Genomic DNA, 21,141 nt, shown 5'->3' on the forward strand with positions numbered 1-21,141 from the left:
CATGTATAACGAGTCATAAAATAATAGTTGGTAACGAAGCGGCAAACAAAGTTGCTCCTGTCATTAAAAAGAGAGGACTATAGACTTGTAACGGGTATTCTGACTACATATTGCCTTCTGGCGTCACTTGCCTTTAAATTAGGCTTGGTCAGTAATAGCAAATGTAGGATGTGCGGGTTGGAGGAGCAAACGATCGAGCACGTTATGTGCTCGTGCCCTGCGCTTGCCCTGCGCTTGCCAGGCTTAGACCCCAGCTATAAGAACCGATGCAGCTGTCAGGTTTAGAAGCAGCAAGTGGAATAGGTCCTTGAAAGCCAAGAGGACGGAGTTATTTTATAACAAAAGTTCAGGTACCTGATTGGGGTTCTCCATGTATAAGGGGTTTTTATTGACCTGACAGTTTAACACAACCTACCTAAACACCTAAAAGAAAAAAACAATCCAAATTCTGCGTTTGCGCCTTTACAATTTTCAACAAAATTTTAAGACATTATGACGAGTTATTGCTTTTGTGTCAGGAATATCGTAAATATCTCTTAATAAAAATGAAGATATGCTTTGTATTCTGCCAAAATAATCACCAAACCCATAACCAAAAAGTAAACAAAATAAATTTGTTAAACACGTTTTAAGTACATGAACCAAAAGAAAACAAAAAAGTGAAAAAACTAAAAAGATCAAAAACCAAATAAAAATTAAATAACGAAGTAAATGTGCAATAAATAAATAAAAGGAAAAACTAACCACAAACAAGAGATTGGAAGCGTTAAGTTAAAAGCAAAAAGTTGCGGCAACTCTTCGTGAACGTGACTGATATTTTTTGTTTTGGCACATTCCATGGCAAAGGGTGCGTATTTAATTCTTAAGCCATAAAAAACGTTAAAATTATTAGTTTATGCATGTAGTTAAAATTTTAATAGTCAAAATAGTCGATAAAATATGGCTGAAAGGTGCAGATACAAGGCAGCTATCATTCGAAAAACATTCGCCTGCCATGACAAAGTGGTCATAAACTTCTCAAAGTCTTTATCCCACTTCAGACTTAAAGCGAAATATTTTGCGCTTGAAAAATTTATCAAAATCGCAATTGACTTTAGGAGATGAGTTCAGAACTCTATTTGTTCGTTCTGATCTGACACGGCCCCCCACTTTTGACAACACAGTTAGTGATTTTGGTTGTCAATTACTTTTGATGTTAACATGCCATTTGGTTAAGTGCTTATGTTATTAGTTTATATAACTAGCCTTATTTACTACAAATAATGCGCTCGAGTCCACAAATTTCTTTTATATTTGCTCAGTATTGATAACTATGGAAGATCCCTTTGCTATTTCACTTGTTTTTCCGGTTACATTAAAACGGACGTTTTTGTTGTTGTTTAGACATGTTTGATTTTTGCTCTTTATTTTTTTTTTTCGGAAACTTTTCATAAACTTACCTTGTACAATTAATTTAGCATAACTGGACTCGCGTGTGCCAACTAAATTCTGTGCTATGCACTTATAGTTGCCCTCATCGATTGGCTCCACGTTGCTTATCAATAAATTTCCACCATCCACGACACGTATACGTGATGTGGGTCCATAAGATTTCATCTTCAAGTCGTCTAGTGGCACACCGTCCTAAAATAATAAAGTAAGGATGGAATTAGTAAATCGATTTTTTTGTCGTACAATGTTTGTAAAAGTTTGCAAATGTGGACTTGCGAGCAGCAAACAGAAAAATAGAAGTGGCAGTTTTTGTAAAATTTTGTAAGTTCAGTTCTTTTTTTCGATATTAAAATTTTTTTTTTACAAAATTCGCAACTGAAACTATGCAAAATATCTTAAAAACTTTTTCCTAAAAATTCAAAGCTTCGAGAAGGTTTTACGACACCTTCGAACTTTTTTACTGGGAGTTCTCTTAATTTTTTTGAGCATGCAGTTTAATAGCTCAACCAATTTTAGTCTGAAAAATTAAAAGTTATAGGCATTGATTTTTGAACATTTTTATTCCGAAGAGTGTTTTAGAAAATGCTTCACACTTTGTATGCAGGAAAATCTAGAACACTTTTCGGAAAAAAAAAAAATCAAATATCAATGCGAATTTTAAGAGACCTATTACCCACACTTTGTCAGACTAAAATTGGTTGAGCTATAAATTTGCATACTCAAAAAGTTAAGAGAACTCAAAATAAAAAATTCAAAACTTTCGTAAAATTATCTCGAATTTTTCTATTATTTCAAAAGTCTTTTGAAGACTACTTTTCGTAGTTTCCGTTACAAAATTCATAGAAGTTTTTTCTTGAAATTTTAGAAGTAAAAAAAAAAAATAATTTAATTGAAGAAATTTAATAAAAATTAGCACGGCTATTTTTCTCTTCCCTGCTTTATTAAAATGTTTTGAAATAAATATACATATTATACCTATGTACTACTTATATATTTGAAAAATTCTAACATAAAACTAATTATTGTATCAAAGTATGTATGTAGTAATAATTAAATTAAGTTGCGACGGTTAGCAATTCGCTTTTTCTTTAAATCTGCCACTGCATTTATGCCACGCAACAGAATTTTTCACTTACATTTTCGTTACATACATAGATATTTAAATATGTAGGTACGTCTACGTTGTCAATTTGTGTTTCAGCTCCTTCAACCCGCAGCTTTCCGTACTCCGTATGAATCATATGATTTGATGGCATTTCAGTGCTCTTTCTGACAGCCAAACGCCTAAATAATTCACAACTTTTTCGTTTGCGAGCGAATATGTTAGACAGGCTTACATTTACTTACATGCTTAGATTTATACATGCATAAGTAAACAGTAAGCAGAAATGCGTCAATTTGTATGCATGTCAGCAAAATAGCGTCAGGTGATAACATTCAGAGTAAAATGTTTCACATTCGTATCATGGAAGACTAGCACGTTCGCTATACGTGTTACTAGCAGGTTGCGTTATTTTCGTGGAAGAATTGAATATTTGAGTCCATGGATAGGCTGATACATCGAACGGTAGTCAAAAATCGTGTACCGCCAATTTGGAGGAAAAATAAAAGGGAGCACGAAGAAGAAACGCTCGCCTAAATCTCTTTGGAGGTATATCGCACTTTGTATTTTTTTAATGGGGCTCCGCATTTTTCTTGTTTATTGGTTTTAGCTTGAAAACTTTTTTAAACATAAATTTTAGTTTGAATACTCCCAACTGTACTCAAGAGGACTAGAGGGGATAAATTATACTCCAACGTAGACAAAATAGATCAATGGCTGACCCATCTCTTTAGGGATTCGGATTTTTCAAGGGAGGTATAGCCGTCATGCGGCTAGAAAACAATATTGTATATCTGGGCCGAATTCGGACCTGTTTAAGTTGTTTATTGAAGCAGGATTGAGTTCACGATTTGAACTCTTTCCGGCAAGATTAGTAATTATATTTTAGAATATCATTTATGTTAGATCCGCTCTTCGCCCACGCAACCACTCGAACTTTGCTGACCTCTCAATCAAGAAACTGAATTGTTTTAGTCCTCGAATTGAAGAACAAATGTATAGTATCGTTCAAACTAATTCAATGCCAAGTCTGCTGAAATGCTGGAAAAAAAAATTTAAAAGGAGCCATAGAAAAACGGGAACTACGACGGTAGTTTTTGGCTCTAACACGCACATAAGCAATAATGTTCTTCCACCTCAACACATTCAACCATGAAATCCCTAACATTGCTGAAGTAACTTTTCTGTTACTGCAATTGCTTCAAATATATTCGTGGCCTGGAGATATCTGTATTTTAGGTGACATTGAGGAACTAAGTGATATTTTTTATTTAGATGCTTTTACTATTTTTGTTTTATCATTAATATTTATGAAAAAAAGTAATGTAAGTGAAGTTATGTTCATACATATGTATGTGTATGTAGTTATATATTTATGTTCATGTATAAATATTTACATGAGTTTACATTAATTTGTAGATTTTTTTTGATACTCACCTTCACCCATATTAGCGCTGGTTCGGGTGTGCCTTTTGGTGGACCGCATTCAAGCAAAGCTGTTTCACCTTTGGCAACGCGTGTGTCCTTTGGTTGAGAACGAAAATCATCACGCAAAACTGTAAGAAAAAAGGTAGAAAATTATTAGTTGTAGGCTAAGAACACTTACAGAAATGCTTGTTAAAAGTATTGTTGCAGATAAGAAAAGTTTCATAGAATCGTTAGAGAATTTAACTCCCTATGATTTCATGTGCAGCAGCGAACATGAAAATAACAGTAACAGTTTTTATGAAACTTTTTCAATTAAATTCTTTTTTTTTTTCATTTTCGACAATTTACGAGAAAACTTTATATAATTTTTGTAACTCCAATTTTGCAAACCAATCTCAAAAACGAAGATTTTGAACTATTTATTTGTAGTTTCCTGAACTTTTTTGAGTATGAAGACTTGAATCAATTAAAGTTAAAGTACAAGTTATAGGTTTTTCAAAACTCGCATTGATTTTTGACAATTTTTTTCCGAAGGGTGTTTGCATTTTTCCTCCACTGAGAAAAACGGATGATGCCTTCCGAAAAGAAATTCGTCGAGTGCAACGTAATTTTTATGTGACTTGAAACAATAATCTTGTGCGACAACTTTTTGAGTCAAAATAAAAAAAAAAAAAAAAAATTTTACTAAGATCCGGTTTCTTCGGATGGGCAGCCCTGCAACCAATACCATAATATATATAGGAAGCATGTCTCCTCTTGGTGGGTACATACTGGTTAAGTATATTTGGTTTTTGTTTTCTCTGTTAATCACGAATTTTCAATATGAAAAGCAATCAAAATTATCATCTTAACTCAGCTTTTCAACGGAACTGCAACAAGACCCACTTAACCAAAAAACATACTTATCTAAAAACGGACATCCTATTTAAACATATATTTACTTAATGCCTTCTTAAAAATGTTTGTTCATTTATAAAATAATTTCAAGAGAAAATTTTTAATAATCGTAATTTTATGACGAAAATCCATTAACTTAACAACTAAAATGACTATGAGTATGTGAACACATTGAGTGTCGTTTATGTTTGTACTAGAATTTCATTAGTCGTTGGCAAAGTAAGCAGCAATCAGCCACTATGCGAACTAAATACAGCCCAGGCACTTACCACGCTAAATGAAATGAAGAGTGTTGCGCATGCGCAAAGACTGGGCTGCTTGGTTTGCGGATGAAGCCCCATGCTGTTTTTCTTATAGCACAACAATTGTCATATAGACGCAATGAATTTATGTGCTTTTAATTGAAAGTGTAATTTGTTTGCCAGAAAGCAAATTTAGTGGACGAGCGAACAAAAAAATTTCGCAGAGGCTAAATCTGCCAAGTGTTTCATATTGAGCGACGTTGATTCGTTTTTGTTAAAAAATACAATTGAATTCGATATTATTTTTGTTACATACATAGGTACCTAGATAAATATGTAGGTCTGTATATGCAAATTCCTTATATTTTATTTTTCCAATCTTTTTGTAGCTCATTTTTGTTATTAACTTCATCACTTGCGAAATGTCGGATAATGTTTATGGCGTTATACAATTTGTATATTGAGGCAATACCAGCCGCCAACCGTTGGTGTAAATGTTCAAATGAGTTTTTGTGGCAAATTGCAACATTCACTTTAGTAGGCAGTATAAAATTTTGTAAATCTATGCCACGAAATATCAACTTATATATTTTGCCGGTTTCTTGACAGCACACAAACACTTATTAATAAATATGTATTCTCCAAAAAATAAAATCAATGCAACACCTTTTGACTTGCTGATGTCATTTTATTTCTAATCACCAGCCCAATTACAAACGAAAATTCAATTCAATTCCACTCACTTAATACTTACAAAAATATTTCGGTGCAATGTAAGCGACTTGACTGGAGGTGATTGGCGTCGACTTACATGCGTCGCTTTGCGGCCATAAATCAAAGTTGTCGCCACTTTATTTAATTTACAACTATGACAAAACGCCCACCCAAAATTCCGTGCCACTGATTTAGCAAATCATGGTATATCTATTTGTAGGTTTGCTAAATACCAAAAGCGACTAAAATTGAAATGATCAGAGGTTTTGGATTAAAACAGTCTCTTTTTACTTGGATATATCAAATTTCAGATTAATTAGTAGTCTTTAACCCAACATAGCTCAACATAGTCTTACCCACTTATTTATTAAAGGATATATTCAAGACATTAAAAATTTACGTATTTGAAAGTACTAGAAATACCCCACAGGAAAAATGGATAATAATTAATCAAAGCGAAAGTTTCGTACTACAGGTTTAGGGACTAGAGGAGAGGAGGCTATGAAATGCCGCAATCAAAATGGTTAAAAAGTTTACAATCCCTAATGCCTTTTCTCAAAATGGGCATAATCGTTACTAACGGAAAGTCGTTAAAGGAATACATCGTTTTGAATATTTTTTAATTACCAATAAATAGTAAGAAAAGGAGTTTGAGAGAAAGTCCGCTTCAATAAAGTTTACCAAACGGTATATCATTTAGAAAGACGGCATTAAAGACCTCGGCAAACAAATGAGAAAACCTCAGTTCATAGAAGGACAGAAAAGTAAAAACCACAAGCCAATCTTAAAAATTTACACCTTTTTCAGCAGAATGTGGCTTGTGGCATAAGTACAACCATAGATATGCGCAGACCTCAAATGCATTGTGCATTTGCCAAACCAAAAATAAGCTTACCACCAATCAACCGTAGCTACGTACCACGACCTTCGTCGCCTCCATTGTTGATTGTGGCGTTTGCTGCACCAAACAGATTTTTTGTATTCATATTCAATTTTTACTTCCTACTTCATAATTCTTCCTTTGAAGAGCAATTCAATTTTATAATTTTAAATTTTTTGTTTTAACCGCTATGTTTGTTTTTCATGATTTATGTTTGCTCGCCTTTTCATTTCGTGCTATAAACAATTGAATGCTCATACATTTGGGTGCTTTTATTGCGACCACATACACACACAAACACGCTTAAAAACATATAAATTTATTTATTTTGGTACGTGTTATTATTCGCATTGTCTCTGCAAATTTGGCATTGTCTTTTGCTACACATTTCAAATCATTTTTTTATACCTTTCATGAATATGAAATGGTATATTAACTTTGGTCCGATGTTTGTAACGTTGAGAGATATAGAAGATAGACTCACGATTAAGTATAACGAATTGATCAGGGCGACGAACTGAGTTGATATAGCCATGTCCGTCTGTCCGTCCGTCCGTCCGTCTGCCTGTTTGAACGCAAACTAGTTCCTCAAATTTTGAGATATCTCAATGAAACTTGGTACAAGGATGTATTTTTATATTATATTAGACATTTGTCAGATCAGGTAGGATCGGACCACTATAACATATATCTCCCAAACAACCGATCGTTCAGATAGAAATATTTTTGGCCATTTCTCCCTTAATTTAGAAAGTATAAACGTGAAACTCGGTGATATATATTTTAATATATCGCAGAAGATTTTCTGAAAAAATCACTTTGATTGGAGCTATATATAATATATATCCCATACAACCGATCGTTCAGATAAGGGGGTTTTTAACCATTTTTTATTTTATATTTATCTTAAAAATCGTTTAGGTATGTATACGGGATAAGATTATTGTTCAGCCCCATTCATGAAAGGTATGAAGTCTTCGGCACAGCCGAAGACAGTCCCGTCCTTACTTGTTTTGTCTTCTATTTGATAGTTTTCGGCTCCAGCTTTTTGTTTATGCAACACCAGCAAGTGTCAGCATAAATTTTCGCGCTGTCAAATCGGCTGCTGATTTTTGCTATAGAAAATATATAGATTCAGCTTGTACTGTATGGTTCAATTGAAAGTTGCATACATTTGGAATTTTTTGAAAATTTAATGGCTCCAATTGTGCTGCTGCGCTATTATTAGAAAAATTTTGCAAGGAAATCATTAAATAAAATGCCTTCTAAAGTCTGTGGAATATTTTAGGATGTAAAATAAATAAGAAATTCACACACCTACATTCCAACATTTTCGAAAAAGTTACGCAATGAAAACTTTAAATACAAAATAGAGTCCGTTAATTTCCCAATATACTGATTTGGTGCTACCTTTAGAAAAAATACCACGCAAGATGCACTCAATGTTTTATCCTTTAAACAAATGAGGTTTCAAGAAAACTTTAAACCTTTATTAAAGATTCTAAATTGAACTTCCTTCCTTTCCATTTCTTTACTTCTCTATCCTTTCCGTTTCTTTCATTTCCTTTCCTTCCCCTTTTTCCCTTGGCTTTCTTTCCCTTCCATTTACTTTCCTTTTTTCTCTCTTTTTCTTTTCTCTATAATTTTTTATTTTATTCCTACTTTATTCTGACATCATCAGATGAATGAGTGAGTCTGTCTGTTTCAACGCAAAGTAGTCCCTAAATGTTTGAGATATCATGATAAAATTTGTTGAGAGGGTATATTTAGGTGTCCGATTAGACATTTGTCGGAATCGGCCATACCAGGCAACTATAGCATATATCCCACAGCGGGTTAGGGCGCTTAGAATATACCCGCTGCAGCCCTGTCTGTCGTATGAGGCGAATAAAATATCAAATTGATTCAAGGGGTTGTGTAACGGGACCCTCTCAAGGGGTTGCCAGTGCAATTTATAGCTTCTCCAACCCAACCTTACCTATCGATTGCGAATCCTGTTTCTTTAACAGCCGAGGCGCTGGCGACCTCAAGTTCCTCTGTGATCTAGGGGATACTTGGGTGGTCGGGATAGTACATTAATGGTGCTAGACTGGAACGTACCATATCCGCATCCGGCAAAGGACCGTCAACAACCGATAACACTCCTCTAAACTTTCGGGGAGTGTCACTATGGCTGTAACAACAACACCAACAACAACATGGTTGGCACAAGGTTGCCCAAATATCACACGAGGCGATAAACGTATATACCGATAGTTCAGAGATAATGAAAGGAGGTATATCGCACTGATCAGAAAATAAACCGATCCCACAAACTACCAGACCGCTGTGGCGTTTTTCTGGTAGAAGTAGTAGTCGTAACCAAATCAGTTGAAACACTGATCTCGCGCAGCACAGCATCTAAAAGTGCGTAAGATTGTAAGTGATCCATGGAAAAATCAGGATAAGGAAACACATGCATCTATATTTGGTTCCAGAGCATATGGGAATGAAAAAGCGGATAAGCTAGCTAAAAAGTGAACATCCCTCGAAGCTTGATGCGTTGACGTCCGAATATGATTGGGCCACATTAAGAGAGGGCGGAGAGCAGCACATGATCGGCCAAGCGGAAAAGGCATGGACATAAACACGCCTTCAGGCATCACACGCTTTTAAATCAGGCTCAGTTAGGAATAGCAGTTACAGGAAGAGCGGATTGAAGGAGGAAAGGATCGAACACGTATTGTGTTAAAGCTCTGCGCTTGCCAGGGTAAGACTCCAGCTATTAGAAGCATTACAGCTATCAGATCTAGAAGCAGCAAATGACCTATTTCCTAGAAAGGGGTCAGAGTTATTTTATAGCATAGGTCCTGGCTTTGATAGGCTTTTTATACTCAGCTGAGCAGAGCTCACAGAGTATATTAACTTTGTTCGCATAACGAGAATCCGTAACGGCATAAACTAATCGAGATAGATATAGACTTCTATATATCAAAATGATCTGGGCGAAAAAGAAATTCATTTAGCCATGTACGCCCGTCCGTCCGTCTGTCCGTACCTTGAGTAAATTTTCAGGTATCTTGATGAAATTTGGTACGTAGGTTCCTGAGCGCTCATCTCAGATCGCTGTTTAAAATGAATGAAATCGGACTACAACCACGCCCAGTTTTTCGATATAGAAAATTTCGAAAAACCGAAAAAGTGCGATAATTCATTATCAAAGGCGGATAAAGCGATGAAATTTGAAGATGCGTTGATCTTATCATGCAAAATAGAAAATTAGTAAAATTTTGGACAATGGGCGCGGCATGGCCCACTTTTAAAAGAAGGTAATTTAAAAGTTTTGCAAGCTGTAATTTGGCAGTCGTTGAAGATATCATGATGAAATTTGGTAGGCACGTTACTCCTTTACTATATGTGCGCTAAATAAAAATTAGCGAAATCGGATGACGAACACGCCCACTTTTAAAAAAAAATTTTTTTAAAGTCAAATTTTAACAAAAAATTGTATATCTTTGCAGTATATAAGTAAATTATGTCAACATTCAACTCCAGTAATGATATGGTGCAACAAAATACAAAAATAAAAGAAAATTTCAAAATGGGCGTAACTCCGCCCTTTTTCATTTAATTCGTCTAGAATACTTTTAATGCCATAAGTCGAACAAAAATTAACCAATCCTTGTGAAATTTGGTAGGGACATAGATTCTATGACGATAACTGTTTTCTGTGAAAATGGGCGAAATCGGTTGAAGCCACGCCCAGTTTATATACACAGATCGATCGTCTGTCTTTCCGCTCGGCCTTTAACACGATAACTTGAGCAAAAATCGATATATCTTTACTAAACTTAGTTCACGTAATTATCTGAACTCACTTTAATTTGGTATAAAAAATGGCCGAAATCCGACTGTGACCACGCCCAATTTTTCGATATCGAGAATTACGAGAAAATGAAAAAAATGCTATAATTCTATATCAAATATGGAAAAAGAGATGAAACGTGGTAATTGGATTGGTTTATTAACGCAAAATATAACTTTAGAAAAAAATTTGTAAAATGGGTGTGACACCTACCATATTAAGTAGAAGGAACTGAAAAAGTTCTGCAGGGCGAAATCAAAAGCCCTTGCAGGAATACTGTTCGTGGTCTTACATAAATAAATACCCGACAGATGATGTTTTGGGTCACCCTGGTTCACATTTTGGTCGATATTTGGAAAACGCCTTCACATATACAACTAAGGCCCACTCCCTTTTAAATAATCATTAACTCCTTTCGTTTGACACCCATATCGTACAAACGCATTCTAGAGTCACCCCTAGTCCACCTTTCTGGCGATATCCCTTTTAAAATACTCTTTAATACCTTCCATTTGAAATCCATGTCATACAAACACATTCCAGGGTTTCCCTCGGTTCATTTTGCTAAATGCTGATTTTCCCTTATTTTGTCTCCAAAGCTATCAGCTGAGTATGTAATGTTCGGTTACACCCGTACTTAGCCTTCCTTACTTGTTCAGTTAGGTCTTTGAACAAACTTCTGGTAACACTATAAACTTATTCAGTCTATGTGAGGTCTTTACGGACCTGCCATTCAACCTTACCTAATCTAGTCAAATAACTGTCTCTATTATTACTGTAATGAAGGTTATCATGAAACAAATTTTGCAAAAATACAGCAATTTAAAATTTTACAAGCAATTAAAAAAACTCTTATTCAACGAAACTTTAAAATTCTAAAATCGAGGCGTCTATTGTTTTTATTTGTATCAATATCTCTCTTCCTTATGCTAATAGAGAATATTTTGTGTTTAAGGTTATTATGTGGCAAGCTGCTTTTGTAATATATTAAATATATCCATAAAGAAGGCTGTCTTATCATTAGTGAGATTATACAGTTATACCAATTATACCCCGCAAAAAATTGGACACAGCCTTGCAAAGTGACCGTTTCGCACTACAGATTTATTGAATACCACCGTCCTGGTGCTAATCGGATGTACAGTGGGACACTTGTTTGCCAAACTTGTACCAACAATGTTTAATTCTGAGTAATAGTATATTTAAATTAACTGGAACTATCTACGACGAAACCAGTTAAGAACGAGTTCTGCAAGGGGGGTATTTTTAGGAGCGCGGCAACATAGAAAATGCGAAACGAAGTCGGCATACACTTAGATATACATACATACATACATATATGCACAAATCTAAAAAATGTAACTGCTAACAATTAAATTTTATTATTTTGTTTGCTTTTCTTACTTGCAAGATATTCATTTCTAAAACAACTTTACATTGACCATTAAAAAGAGACTATAAAAAATATATTAAAAAATCCAACGTCTGCAATTTGAACATTCTCTGCGTAGCCAAGTGGTAGCCAAGTTTAGGCATTAGCTGATTTAAAACTTCTTTGTAGCTCCAAATTTTATGACACAAACTCGTGTTACTCAAATTCCTTATTTGTGGCTTAACAAGAATTGAGAAAGCAAAACATACCAGTACTGTTTAACTTTTCATGTAATTTTGTTTAAGGCTTCGCCGAATCTGTACGCACACAGAAAAAGCCATTTCTTCATGTGTAGAAATAAGTACCTCGGTTTTTATTGAAGCATAAAGTTAGCAAATATTGGCATAAAGCAGCTACTCCCTCACTTAAATTTGAAATTAACTATTGTTACTGTTACTAGAGAAGAGGAAAGCGGCGGAGAGCTTGTGACATTTTATAGCTTATATCGCTAGAGTCCACAAAATCTATAAAAATCAGCAGGTGTATCCAATTACCAAATTTATAAGATCATAAATTTCAGCACCTTAATTTGTGCTCCATTGTTCAAAAATCTCAAGCGCATACTTAACATTTTAAGAGTTATGCATAAATATGATCGGGAGAGTTCTTTTGTGGGATAGCTTTGAGAGAATGGGGACAATTTCAAAATAGTAACATTGTTTGATTTAATAGTAGTGCCGGCGACAATGATTATCTACTATTTTAATCAATATTAGCCACAACAGCAGTGCAAGCAGATGAGACTTCAAATGGCTACGCACACATGTATACAGCAGCTTAGAGCGTAGACGATATGACACACACATCTACACACAAATTCATAGAAGAGACAGAGATATTAGCCGTGTTTTTTAACACGCGTATATCCGTTTACGCTTAAACTTTATATTGACTGCTAAGAGACAAACTATAAATACACCTCTGAAATTGCTGCGCATAAATTTTGTCCTACTAAATTTCAATACGCATTATACTCAGATGTAACTGAAATATGTGTCTTTGTTTCACCCTGTACACTAATTCTATGTATTATATGTGTGTCCACAATTCATCGCAACTGATTCAGCTATATGTTATACCCTATGGCCATCAGAGCGTTGCGTCTCCGCTTTTCGGTACACCCTGTTGCTGTAGCTAGTTGTTTTACCACAGCCGCTAGATGGGTCTCCTAAGCATTATCTAAGCGAAGATAGGCGTTTTTTAACACGCGCAAACGAAACGTATACGCGCGTGTTAAAAAACACGGCTATTATAGAAGTAAATAAGCAACTATCAAATTCAAGCAAATCGCACCATAAAGATTTTTTAGAAAAGGTCGATTTTTATATTCCCGGAAAGAAAAAAAAAATACTTGGCGCGATTTACCTCCAAAGAGATTTAGGCCGAGCATCTCTCCAATTCGCGTTGTGCTCTCCTTAATTTGTTTCACTAATTGATGGGACGGGACCTACAACTTTTTCAGACTTTTAGGAGTTTTTAATCAATGGCAACTGCTTCAGAATCACCAATTTTAGCAGAATACACTGTTTAGGAGACTTTCCTTCACTGAAATCGCTAAATTCGTCAAAAAGCGGTAAAGTTAAGCTTTAGCGACGTTCACATCCCGGCTACAGGAAGATGCATTTCTACATTTGGTGATGATGAGCCTCTTTTCTGGAGGTGACAATAGAGAAGCCCATATTTTGGAGAACAGTCTCATGAAGTTATTACGAACGATATTAGCCTGATTTCATTGTTCAACTTGAGAGCACTGCACTTTTCGCCCGACTGAGATCTCTATTCTCATTTCTACTCGGGTAGTCAGTTCCGGTACCGGTTTCGATTTTGGTGTTCATTTCCAGTGTCAGTTTCGGTTCAAATTTTGATCACAGTTCCAGTTTTGCCTCCGTTTTGGTTCATGGCTAACTATCTCTTTTCGACTCTGGTTTCGGTTCTTATTTTGGTTCTATTTCACGTCTTTTTCGATTAAGATTCCGCCTCGTCCTCATTTCTTGCTGGCAATCGGTTTCACCTTCGGTTTCGATTCCAGTTCCAGTTTCAGATTTGTATTCGGTGCCGGTTTCATTCCAGATTTACTGCCGTACTCAGTTCCTGTTTCAGTTTTGCGTCCTTTTTCGGATCTAGATTTAGTTTCAGCACCATATACCGTTTTTGTCTGGTTTAGGTTCCTATTCCGGTCTTGTTTCGAGTTCTGGTCAAGTTCCAGTTTCGGTTTCGTATTCACTTACGGTTCCAGTCGGGTTTTTATTTCGATTCTATAATTTGTTCCGCTTCAGTTTGGTTTCGGTTCGGGCCTCGGCTCTGGTTCATATATCGGTTCGGTTTCGGTTCAGGTTTCCTTTACGGCTTTGGTTCCGGTTTCAATTCCGATTTCGATTCGGTTCCGGTATCGGCTTTAATATTATTTTTGTTAAAATACGCCCTCAGATGCATACCTTCTGTATTAACCACCCAAATTGTTATATTCATTGTAAAGAAAACTCAAATAGGTGGTTACCTGGTAAAACTCTTTCCGAACACTTCCGTGCTGCAATATAGCCAAACTTTCTTGAAACTTTGCTTTCAATTTAAACTTGGCATCATCACTTACTAATCTAAGTCGAACGCAATGCGAAATAATACAGCATGACATGAGCTCACATAACATAACAAACGAGTATATAATATATATTGTAACGAATTTGCTGCAAATCCTCTTATTTGCAATCCTCTGCTAAGTTCGAATCACTAAACTGTTGAATAAATAACTCCAATATTGAATAATGGAAAAATGGCTTTTATTAAAGTACTTCACAATAACACTTATACTTTGCTACTCGCTGGCTTAATAACCAAACTGATTGATAACTCAAATGAAACTCTACTATTGGCCGCCAGATCGCGTGCCTAATCAAACTGATTGATAGCTCAATTCAAATTGAATTTCAGCGCCTCTACATCTGTTGCCTTTTAAACTCTCTGATTTCAACGTTCGCATCTTCTAGGCGCTTCCATTTCCAGAATCTACTAGTTGCCATCAGCTCTCCAATTTCTCAGCTGTAACTACAATTGCACGATTTTATAGCTTCTCTCATTGCATACTTTCAGGAGTATCTCAGATATATGCATGTGTTTGTGCATTGAATCTTCGCTGCTCGTATTCGTACATGGTACATATGTGTAGACGCAATTATTTATTCGTTTATGTAGATACATAATGATTGAATTATTGATGTGAATGTTTGTAGTTTACAGTCTCTCGAGTACACATAGGCGTATAAGTAAATGCATCTGTGTGTGACATCTCTTTCGGCTGCCTTATATATGTGTATACATGATTTGATTATTGACGTAAATACTGCTTGGCATGGCCTTAGCATCGCCTTAGTGATAGTATAGCTTAGTGATGCTAATATCCGTGACAATATTAAACATAACATAGCATAGCACTTCACAAATATAAACCAAGAAGCAAGTAGCAGTGAAAGCAATAACAGCACTTCCTGTCATCATCACCTCATACGACATCAATGTCAATAACAGCAGCACATACATCACCAACATTACCTGCGTGTAACATTATTGGCACTATCATAAATGGCACTGGTAGACAGCAACATTGGAAATTTGACGTGACAGCTAAGAGCAAAATCAGCAACAAATTCCACAAAAGACACCCACAATGTGAGTATTTCGTGCATGGCTGCGAGTTTTTCTTTATTTTCTACCTAAAATAAAGTGCTAATAAAAAACGGTGGTACTGCAGTTGTTACAACTCATAAAACGGAAACATCTTCTTGCTTACCTACAGAAATCGGTTGCAACAACAAACAACTTTTTCATAGTGTCAAGCAAATCTTTAAGTATCTATCCCGTGTTATACGGCTTTTCGGGGGATTCATATTTATTTTGCTTGTTTGAATATCAAACAAACAAACAAACGCGATCAGTGAGGTGACAGCTAATGATGGCGAAGGTGTTAAAATGCATAGTTGCACGCATCCATGCCACTTAGCCACCCAGTGAACAGCTGCGGGAAATCACAGAGTCAAGAAAACTCATTAGTTGGGTTGCATTTTCAGCAGACTGAGTTAATATTGTTGGCATATTTACGTACATACGTACATGTTTATGTTTGAATTAAGTATCGGTTTACATAGATGCGTAAAAATGAACATATCACAAAATAAGTTAGAAAATCTAATTTGGGATATAGCCAAACTTTTACACTCAGCTGTGAACCTTACCTACAAAGGACATGTTTGAGCCTAGCTTATCTAACTTATCCGTTCTACGAAGCTCAAATGCTAAGTTTGTGAAATATTGTTTTTGAAACCTTACTGAGCCATTTTTTTACTTTCTTAAAAGTGGGCGTGGTTGCCAATCGATTTTGCTAAGTATCAGCAGAAAAAAATCTCCTTGTTATAAGGGAAATAAGATATGTAGACGTTAAGATGTGGCAATTCTTATTAGAGTTATGTGGCTCATTGGGAAATCCTTGGTTAAAAAAAGCCCATTTTAAATATTTTATAAAAATAAATGTTCAAGGTATTAAAACGGAATTGATATAAACAATTTTTTAGCAGAGAAATTGCATCAAATTCGTCTAATATATTTTTTAAATAATTTGAATAAAAAGATTATTTCCAGCCGAAATTTATCTCTTAGCTGTTGACTACATGTGTGTGAAATATTCTCTTCGCTCTTAGCTTTGCTGTTTACATGTATTTGTGGCTGCTTGCGTTGCTGTTGTACATTCATTTACTAGCGGCATAGTTGCGTATCGAAACTGTTAATATTCGGCACAAACAAAATTTGAGCATAGAATTTGCGCGTGAGATATTAACTGCTTGAAGTACAAGCAAACACTGATTCACCACTTGCCCTTCTGAATCTCAATCCAAACGATGGTGATTCAGTTTGATTTCAATCGCTATAAATGAAGTACGAGAATATATTAAATTATGAAGATATACAACCATGGTAGCGGTAGTAATAAAGAGCATTTTTTATACTGAACATTTGTGAATGGTCCAGAACAATATATATATAAGTTTTAAGATATCAACATTTTCCGATTTTGTGAAGACAGGAAAAGGATATAGCTTTGTCAATTCCTTTTCAATCCTGAACATTTCAGTATTTCTAAGTTTATATCTTGATTTATTTAAGCTTAGTATAACAATATGAACATGCATAAACTAAAAGAGAAAAAATAGTTGTACTTTAAAAAAAATTTTGGACAAAAATTGTGTATTCTGTCATGGCAGCTGCTGGGAGGGTGCAACAGACCGGAATCTAACAAGATGGAACCCCAACACTCAAAACGGAATCTGCTTGATAAGGCTGGTGTCTTCGAAACATCTATGTAGTTCCGATCTGGCGCAGAGCTATCCCCCCTTGCGTGACTTTTCGCTGCTGGTTAGTTACTCATATATTTTGACAAATATTACAACTAAGTAGGTATTTTATATTCGGATTTACACAAGATTAGATTTCCTTACTCGTATGTGTTAAGAAAAAGCTCATCTTTCTGATAATGTCTGCAATCTTTGCTGAGTGTAAAGTAAACAAGTACACGAAAACATTAACCCATTAGCAGCAGCAACAATTGAAGTCACCTTTCCTACAACTTCTTGTGATTTATAATACCACGGGCATCAGCTGTCTTATTGTACTTATGTGAGCACATTTGGAGAAATGTATGTGCGTAAGCATCCTTTTATTTGCATGAACGTTTGAAGACATTTATTTCAAACAAACTAAGCGTATTTACTTTTTACCTCTACAAAGCCGCAAGCGTTAGAGCTTAGCAGACTTTATCGACCAGCATACGAATCAACAAATAAAATTAAGGTGCACACACAAATACTTCGTAGATATTTGCACACATATGTTTGGGAACCTTAAGAGTTAGGGAGAGAGATTGCTCAAGCCATACCTGTTCAATTCAATTAAATGTTTACGCACCACTTCTCATTTTACCGATGCGCGCTGGCAAGCCACCACTTACACCATCAAAAATGTACCTTGGGCTGTAAAACACTTCACCATCTGTTAAATATTTTTGTATGCTAATTATGGAATAATTAAATGAATACACCCATAGCTAAACTGCATAGCAAACAGTCAAAACACACGTAGTTATGTTTATTTTACACACACACATTTCCATTGTCCCTTATATAAGGACGATCTCGTTTCATAATAAGGCCTACAACGTCTTTACCCAAATATCTTAGCAGTGTAGATGCACGTAATACTCGTTATGCTATACCATAGATTTCTGTATTTATGTCATCAATAGCGGAAAGTATGCAAGCAATGAGCCAAAACTAAATAAAACACATTTTTCCTTACGGTAAGAGAAAACCGAGCACGGAACTCCTGTTTTTTCAAACATTCGCCACTTGTATGAATTCACAATGATCTGCACATTCGTATGTATGTATGTATCCTTTGCTCGTTCACATTAGTATCATTTTTTTCGTCGACCCCGAAGACATTGGGGAGTGTTATCGATGTTACCATTAAGGGACTAGCCCGACCATTTCGGGAACGATTTAGTATGACCGCATGTCGCCAGAAACGCGGCTGTTAAAGAAACAGAATTCGCCACAGGTAGGTGAGGTTGAAAATTGGGTTGGAGAAGCTATATATTGCGCTGGCAAACCCTTGAATCAATTTGGTATTTTAGTCACATCTTACGACAGGCATACCTGCCGCGGTTATATTCTAAGCCTGTATAATTGGACCTCTAAGAAGATACAAAAACTAATTAGAAACATTTCGAATCCATTTTGTAAACCGTCTTGTTTTGTGATTTTCCACTTACCAGCGTTTTAAGCTGTAATCAGAATTCTTTAGAAACATTTAGATTACCACAACAGAGGGGTGTGGTCAACCTTTACAACAGACCGCCAGCGGGTTAAGGGGCTAGGAATATACCCGCGGCAAGTATGCGTGTATACCCCTCAAGGGGTTACCAGCGCAATATATAGCTTCTCCAACTCAACCTCACCTACCTGTGGCGAATCCTGTTTCTTTAACAGCCGCGGATCTGGCGGCCCCAAGTTCCTCATGGTTGTGGGAGGGCCATGTGGCCCAGTAGATTTCATGTGGTCACATCAAATCATTTCCGAAATGGTCGGGCTGGTGTTTTAGGGGTGCTTAGACAATCAGCATCGATAACACTCCCCAAGGCCTTCCTTACCGCCACAACAACAACAACACCATGCGAAAGGCAAATAAATGAGAAAGAAAAGGGAAAGGGAAATTGGAAGGGTAAAATAAGGCAAAAGGTAAAGGAAGAGATATTAGAATAGTGTATTTAAAGATGCCGATAGTATGATTTAACTCAAAGATAACAAGAGCGGATAGTTGCAACTTTAAGGAGAGGAGAAAGGCAAAAGTGAAGGGAATGGAAAAAGGAGGAAAGAGAAATTGAAAAGGATAAAGAAAGTTGTAATAGAGGTCAAAGAGAATGGGACTGTTAGAAGCAAAAGAAAAGGTAAAAAACCAGAAGCGTCAAAGAGAAAGCAACGTCTAAAGGAAGGAAAACCCACATAAAAGGAAAGGTGGGGCATATTAGGAAAAAGTCAAATAGAAGATGTAAAAGATGAAGGAAGAATAAAATCAGAAACAATTATGATGATGATAAGGTGGGAATTCATGATGCTTATGATGTTGAAGAGAAGTTAAATGCGAAGCTGAAGTCCAACTTAAAAACGAAATGCCCGAATGAGAGTTCGCAGACTATTGGGAACGCGAAATCACATATATGTAAATTTAAAGATGGATTTTGAAGCTAACTCGAGAACTTATTCTGGGCATCATTTTGGATTGTGAACGAAAGCTTAGACAAACGACTCGTCTGGTGATGATTTCAGTTGCAGCAAGCAGCGCTTAGAACGTCGCCCTCATTTCTCCTAATTGCTTACACCATTTTTTCTAGGTTAACATATGTATGTATGCTTCTGTTCACGCCCACACATGCTAATTTACTTAATATAATTTTACACAAACCACTACAAATATTTTTCGCAATTTAATTGAGTTACGCTGAGAATTGTATCCTTGGCGTTATTCTTTCGCCTTTGTTTGAATGTTTTGCGAGCGCTTGTTTGCGCTTGGTCAGAGTAAAGCTATGTAGTTTGCGTAAGTATGTTTGAAGGTGTGGTGTCTGTGCATAGCTTTATGTCACTTTTAGTTGCCTGCACTTAGGCGTAACAGCACGCATCGCTTGCTATGTAACGCTAATTTAATATTTTAATTAGCAGCCAAATGAAAGAATAGAAAAGCATACAAATGTAGGTGTACAATTACACGTTTATGTCTGTATGTCTGCACAATTCCGAATGCGAATAAAATAAAATGAGCAATTCAACCTACGTACATACTTATGTAAGAAAAATTATAAAAGGCGAGCGTGTTGTACAAAACCTTTTTTTCCTTTGTTGGAATGCTCATTTTATATGTGAAAAACTAACGTTGCTTACCAACCCCCTTGCCATATTATTTATTACGTTGAGTTGTTTGAGTCATTTCAGTTTTTTTTTTTTTTTTCAATGCCAAACTAGATAATCACACTTTGGCCTTAAGAATTTTTTGCATGGAAAATAATTTAATAGATTGCACTAATTCAATCTGGAGGTTGCTGTATTAAGGAGACTTGTTATCAACTTAAAATAATTTTATTATAGGGGATAGTTTTGAATATAAGAGGATAAAACATATGAACAATGCATTACATTTACTTCTGTTCCGTTTTGGCAATTACTTGAGGCACTAACTTGAACTTAACCACCTACTTCTACATTCTAGGCTGGAGCGATTTCATTCATTCGCCAAACACTGGCAGAGCCGTTTTTTTTATTCCCTAACTGTCAGCGTGGCCACATAAACGTCCGCAAATATTGCAAAAAAAAAAAACCACTGATGCTTCAAGGATCGTCCCAAATGAGCTGATCATCCTTCCTCGAAGAAGAGCCTGTCAAAAGTGACGTGGCTACAAAGGAGTAAGGCCACAGGGTTTTTAATCGGCAGCAATTTGTTCGCGTCATGCCTTTTACCTTTGAGCAAAGAAGGAACTTACACCTAGTCTCTTGATTCTAACGATCCATACCCCCGGGGTTAGATAGCTTAGAATAATCCCGCGGAAGGTATGCCTCTCATAAAATGCGATTAAAATAC

At 35.9% G+C, this 21,141-nt stretch overlaps 1 protein-coding gene across 3 annotated transcripts in view; it reads right to left on the reverse strand.

Annotated features, from left to right (window-relative positions):
• Window positions 1-21,141, reverse strand: part of robo1 (roundabout 1) — a 610,999-nt gene that overhangs the window by 103,015 nt on the left and 486,843 nt on the right. For all 3 annotated transcript variants that reach the window (XM_067776766.1, XM_067776767.1, XM_067776765.1), the window contains 2 exons: window positions 3,971-4,089; window positions 1,440-1,623 (listed from right to left, as the gene is read on the reverse strand). In XM_067776766.1, coding sequence (XP_067632867.1) covers window positions 1,440-1,623; window positions 3,971-4,089 — 303 coding nt within the window. The remainder of the gene's footprint in view (window positions 1-1,439; window positions 1,624-3,970; window positions 4,090-21,141) is intronic.

Source organism: Eurosta solidaginis, chromosome 3, assembly GCF_040869045.1.
Source record: "Eurosta solidaginis isolate ZX-2024a chromosome 3, ASM4086904v1, whole genome shotgun sequence".
Taxonomy (NCBI): domain Eukaryota; kingdom Metazoa; phylum Arthropoda; class Insecta; order Diptera; family Tephritidae; genus Eurosta; species Eurosta solidaginis.